Genomic DNA, 5,702 nt, shown 5'->3' with positions numbered 1-5,702 from the left:
TGTGGCCTTGCCACTATCCGGAACAAACATATGATGACACTGACTGATCAATCTAGGGTGAAAATTTTATGGGTATAAGCAATATGCGGACAGCGAGCACAGGTAGAGGAGAGAGGACAGCGAGCACAGGTAGAGGAGCGCAGGAAGAGTGTAACAGGAGTCAAACTGCGAGTAAAAGTGAATTTATTCGTCTCACGGAGGGATTTCACTTTTACTTATTTTTTCTCTCGAATGAGTGAAAGTGAATTCACCTTTCAAGGTATAGTATTCAATGGGTCAATCGAAGTTTTTGCTTTCCTCCGAATGTTTAGAGTTCTTTGTTACTTGTACGGGATATTATCCGATTCTAAGCTGAGTATCCTTGAAAATTTGTCCAACGTACTCACTCTCTTTCCAGGCTACTCGGTTAAGCTACGCTACTATTTCCTTTCACCCTTGATGGAGAGCAATTCCCTCCAGCGGCGGAGGCTGGGGTTTGGCCCTGGCAAATGGCTTGCCACTGTCGCCAGCATCTGGATCCAATGCACCAGTGGCTCCTCCTACGCCTTCGGTATCTACTCTCCCGTCCTCAAATCCTCCCAGAAGTATGATCAGTCCACTCTTGATTCCGTCGCCGTTTTCAAAGATATCGGGGCCAACTTTGGTCTCCTCTCTGGCCTTCTCTATTCCGCGGTGTTCGTCTCCCATTCCCCTTCCTCTTCGTCTTCTACGTCTTGCTTTCGTGGAGGTCCATGGGTGGTTCTCGCGGCTGGAGCCATTCAGTGCTTCCTGGGCTATTTTCTCATGTGGCTTTCCATCGTCGGTGCTGTTCCCCGTCCGCCCGTCCCGCTTATGTGCCTATACATGTTGTTAGCTGCCCACGCCCAAACCTTTTTTAATACGGCTAATGTTGTTTCTGCTGTAGAGAATTTTCCTCACCATAGAGGAACTGTCGTTGGGATCATGAAGGTAAGTCGGTTTCAACTATCAAGATTTTACCTTTGGGACTTAATCCTCGTTATCCTCTACTTCTTGCTTAGACTCTGGAAGGGGTTTTACTTTGTAGGAGAAATTATTCTAGGAAGCTGCTAAAGCATGAGTGCTTCGTTCATTTTCCGACTATTGAACTACTGAAGTGTTTGATTTTATGGGATTTTACCTGTGGAGATCCTATTTTGTTCTTTCATTACTGTCTCACTTCATGACGTCCCCTATCAGTATGGGAAAGGGCGTTGAAATTTTCTTTCTAGATTGAGGTCGATTTGGGTTTTATGAAAAGACCCTCTCACTTATGTGATTTAGACTTCCATTTTTTCAGTAAAATTAGCCATCAATTCTCAATTTCAGTTGTTTGCTTAGTTCTGATTGTTCGCTTCTAAGAAGAAGGTAAAACATCTTCAATCGAGATTTGTTGAAAGCCAAAGACCTTATCTCGTGCCCTGTATAGAGCAATTCATTCAACTGTCTCCTTCGCTTTACTGTCATGTCCAAATATGAAACTATGTTCTATTTACGTTTGTTCAGATTTATCTTACTATGTGCTATCAATGTTTGGATATTTTATCAAATCTTGCAACTACATGCTTGCTGAACTCTTTTGGATGGGCTCCAGGATTCTCAAACTTCGATCATAAGTTTGTCTATCATTGTAGACATTAGAATTGATGCAAATTTTGGGGAAAAATGTGGTTTAGTCTTACCTAATAATGTGATATTACTGAAACATAATGGGCATGTATATGTTGCAAGTAATCATGAAACTATTTGCACTGGGAACCATAATTTTTAAATGATCTGTGGTAACTTGTTGTGAGTGGTGGTCAACACCTGTAGTAACTATCTTTACTTTAGAACTGTGGTAAACTCAGTAGTTATCAAACTTATGACTTGGAAACTTATATTCATATTTTCTTCGACTTCTTTAAAGCATGTTTCTTGCACTCAGCACGTAAAAGATTGTCATGTGAATTTCAAATTAAACAGTTGTCTGTTGATTATTACTTGCTTGTAAACTGTATCTTCATTATTCTCAATTGGCAACTGGAGCTATAAGTGCATATTTCCTGCTTGATTTTAGGGTTTCCTTGGACTAAGTGGAGCTATACTCATTCAAGTATACAGAACAATATATGAGGGCAAGCCAAGCTCTTTTCTTCTGATGCTGGCTTTATTGCCAACACTCGCTCCCTTCACCCTCATGTGTTTCGTGAATGTTTATGATACACATGAAGTACAGGAGAAGAAATACCTGAACCAGTTCTCCCTTATCTCATTAATTATTGCATTTTATCTTATGGTTTTAATTATCTTGGAAAATATCCAATCATTTGGATTGATAACCCGAATAATCACATTTTTGGTACTCATTGTGTTGTTAATGTCTCCACTAAGTGTTGCATTGAAGGCCCAGCTAAAGGACTCCTCTAGGCATCCAGAAATAACCCATTTGGTTGAAGACCCTGATCTGATGGACCCTTTGGTCCAAAGAAGGTCTGAGATATTGGCAGATGAGAAGATGCACCCCAAACATGAAGACATTGCGTACTTCAAAAGTTCAACTGATGATCGTCAAGAGTCATCTTCTCATGATAATAGAAAGATTGGAAGAGGAGAAAACTTGAATCTTCTTCAAGCTATGAGCACAATTGATTTCTGGGTGCTTTTTCTAGCCATGGCATGTGCTATGGGTTCTGGACTTGCTACTGTCAATAATATTAGCCAAATAGGAGGATCTCTTGGGTACACAAGCATAGAAACAAGCACTTTAGTTTCCTTGTGGAGTATCTGGAATTTTCTTGGTCGGTTTGGAGCAGGTTATGTGTCTGACTACTTCCTTCATTTAAAAGGATATCCAAGACCTCTGTTCATGGCTGTAGCATTAGCAACCATGGGTGTGGGTCATGCTGTAATCGCTTCTGGACTGCCTGGTGCTCTTTATGCAGGTTCTGTATTAGTTGGGGTGTGTTATGGGTCACAGTGGTCACTAATGCCCACCATCACTTCTGAGATATTTGGTCTAAAACACATGGGTACAATATTCAACACTATTGCTATTGCTAGTCCAATCGGGTCTTATCTTCTTTCTGTTAGGGTTGTGGGATACATATATGACTTGGAGGCTGCATCCGCTGGGGAATCAACATGCACTGGTAAACACTGCTTCATGTTGTCTTTTCTTATTATGGCATCCGTTAGCCTGCTTGGGTTTGTCTTTGCATTGTTACTGTTCTTTCGTACTAGAATGTTTTATAAGCAGGTTATTTTTGCAAGACTGCAACATTTTTAGTTTTTCAGAATGAATATTGCTATTGTGAAGGAGCCAAAAATTTATATGAGCTACCTCTTTTCTTCACGTATATGGTTTTGTTTTTTGGGTTTCTTGTGACATTGTGACATTACAGCTATCCTGGCTACTACATGTTTGTCATCCGTATTATCTGTTGATTGTGTCATTCTTAAAAGATTTTGTAACTATTATCGCTGGGACTGCAATACCATGCACTACACTTGGAAGCATGATCATAGTGAAGTTAGGCATGCGAATTCAGTATTCCAAACGATGGACAAAGATTAACCTTGGTAAATCCTCCAATATGTTGTCCTGGGAGAGAGGACACTCTTGTCACTAGTCCGACGAAGGGGGCATTTTCGCCTGGTTTTGGTGCCTTCGTCTGATTTCAGTTTCTAAATGCTTAAAATGCTGAAATAACCTTAACTTTGCAGCCGCAGCTTATGTGATATTGATGTTCTTCAGCTTATGTTGTCAGCTGACTTTTGGCTGCAAATCATTTTAAATAGCAACTTGGGCAAAAAGTTGGAAGGCAACAACGACCATGTTCCTTGTATAACTGCATCTTAGGAGTGTATTTGTGCGTATAGGACTATAGGAAAAAAGTGGAAATGAAAATTTTTCAGTTTGATCAAAATTCTGATGTTTGTGTTAGTTTTTAGGGTGTTAAATTGAGTAAAACAGTCAGGAAAAATGAGAAAGTCGAGAGAAGTGGATAAGACTTGGTGGAGAAAGAGGCTGCCTCTGGTTTGATTTGGATCAAAAGTCAGCCCCTAGTCTCTATGTAAGAAACAAATGAATTACATGGAAAAAAAGATGAATTGTCCCTCTCGATTACAAGCAATAAAACGCATAAAACAAACCATAATTGAAAATAAAATTGCTTTACTGGTAAAACGAACAAAATACCCTTCTGTATTCTAATTTTTCTTGAAGAAGACACAAATAGGAGCACTCCCAACATGTTATACAAAGAGTAGTATTCTCCTTTTTGTAATGAAGTTTTTAAGATTTTCTATTGATCTTATATACGGTGTGACAATCTTGTCATTTGTAATGGCATCTCGAGTTAAAGCATCCACCAGAAATATGCTTAGTTTTAACAATGAATATTGTCATTAGATTATCCCAACCCATTGTTTATTGGATTTTTACTATCAAGATTGAATTTAACTCCCATGGATTTTAACCAAATTAATTCACATGTAGTGGGACCTTGCCACCATAGTCTATTTGCTTTTCCAATTCACTAAATTTACACCATCAAAATTGCAATATCTTATTTTTGATTTCTTGTCTAACTTGGATTCTGCATAATCATCATTAGCAAATCTGCATTAGAGAGACCCATGATGTCTCTAGTCCCTTTCTCGGTGCTCACTTCAAATACCTTCATATCAATGCATTGTCTTCGAAATATAGCTTTCGAGGTGTTTCCATAAACTAGCTCATGAAACAGGTGTAGAGGAGATGTTCGGCCTTGCAACAATCATAGAGATAAGTTTGCCAACAAGTTTCATATATCATGTTTTAATATTCCCCGCAACATTTTGTTCATCATGTAGATTTCAATTAACTTCCACATGATTTTCCATTGGTATGGTTCGTAAGTCACCAATAGCATATAACCAATCTACGATGTCTTTTTTTTTTCTTTCAAATCTTTGATTTAAAAATGCCCAACCAAGTGAGTTTTCACTTGTTCAATTCTTTTCAAATCACTCCCTAAGATGACAATATCAATTGCATACTCCATTGTCCTGCTTAACCACAAACATAGAATGGTCTGATGACTCTTTGAGAAACTTAAAAAATATAACCACTTGGTTGATCATGCCCTTGGACTCGATATCAATCTATAAACTATCATGTTTAAGTTATATAACTTTCCTATCTTTTTATAGACAACTATACTTATGAGGTTGTTTCATGTAAACTTTTTCTTTTTTATTTTTATACATAAATACATTATTTATATCTAGGTAGAACAATGATTATCCTTTATATCTTTGCAATACCCAAAATCAAGATTTACACTAAACTTAGTACTGCTACATATGAGAAACCATTAAAAAGTCAACGCCAATGTCTGTGTATCACCCTTGGGCTAATTGAGTGTTACTCTCTAAAACCATCTGGATTATATTTGATAGTGTAAACCTATCTATAGTCTAAAATTGTAGCATTTTATGGTAGGTTCCAAAGGGTCCAAGTGTGGCCGAGTTGTAAGAAATGTATCTATTCACTTATAGCTATTTTTCACTTGGGACAATGCAAGACTTCTTGCAAAGACTTAGGAATGGAAGAGACATACTATGTATACCTTAGAGAAAGAAGTGCAAAGACATACACCTAGATAAGGGATGATGTGTTCATGCTCTAACTCCTTATCTAAGGGCAATGGACAAATTAAGATTGCTTTTCAATAAACTAG

General features: G+C 38.1%; 1 protein-coding gene across 1 annotated transcript; it reads left to right on the top strand.

Annotated features, from left to right (window-relative positions):
• Positions 1 to 216: 216 nt before the first annotated feature.
• LOC137960206 (protein NUCLEAR FUSION DEFECTIVE 4) lies at positions 217 to 3,456 on the top strand. The gene is made up of 3 exons (XM_068807753.1): positions 217 to 259; positions 398 to 948; positions 2,057 to 3,456. The coding sequence occupies exons 1-3, from the start codon at positions 232 to 234 to the stop codon at positions 3,263 to 3,265; spliced, it is 1,788 nt and encodes a 595-aa protein (XP_068663854.1). The 5' UTR covers positions 217 to 231; the 3' UTR covers positions 3,266 to 3,456.
• Positions 3,457 to 5,702: the final 2,246 nt, after the last annotated feature.

The sequence above is a fragment of the Aristolochia californica genome, unplaced genomic scaffold (assembly GCF_029961685.1).
Source record: "Aristolochia californica isolate CCGP_79_NKW_82.1479 unplaced genomic scaffold, dmAriCali1.0.hap1 SCAF_1, whole genome shotgun sequence".
Lineage (NCBI taxonomy): Eukaryota > Viridiplantae > Streptophyta > Magnoliopsida > Piperales > Aristolochiaceae > Aristolochia > Aristolochia californica.
The sequence above is the reverse complement of the archived record's forward strand: the minus strand, read 5'-3'. Positions and strand labels throughout refer to the sequence as shown.

Excerpts from the sequence above, each read along its gene's own strand:
- LOC137960206 (XM_068807753.1), top strand. The coding sequence starts at position 232 with ATGAGTGAAAGTGAATTCACCTTTCAAG. Across the intron at positions 260-397 it reads AAGTGAATTCACCTTTCAAG|GCTACTCGGTTAAGCTACGC; the intron begins GTATAGTATTCA and ends CTCTCTTTCCAG. Across the intron at positions 949-2,056 it reads CTGTCGTTGGGATCATGAAG|GGTTTCCTTGGACTAAGTGG; the intron begins GTAAGTCGGTTT and ends GCTTGATTTTAG.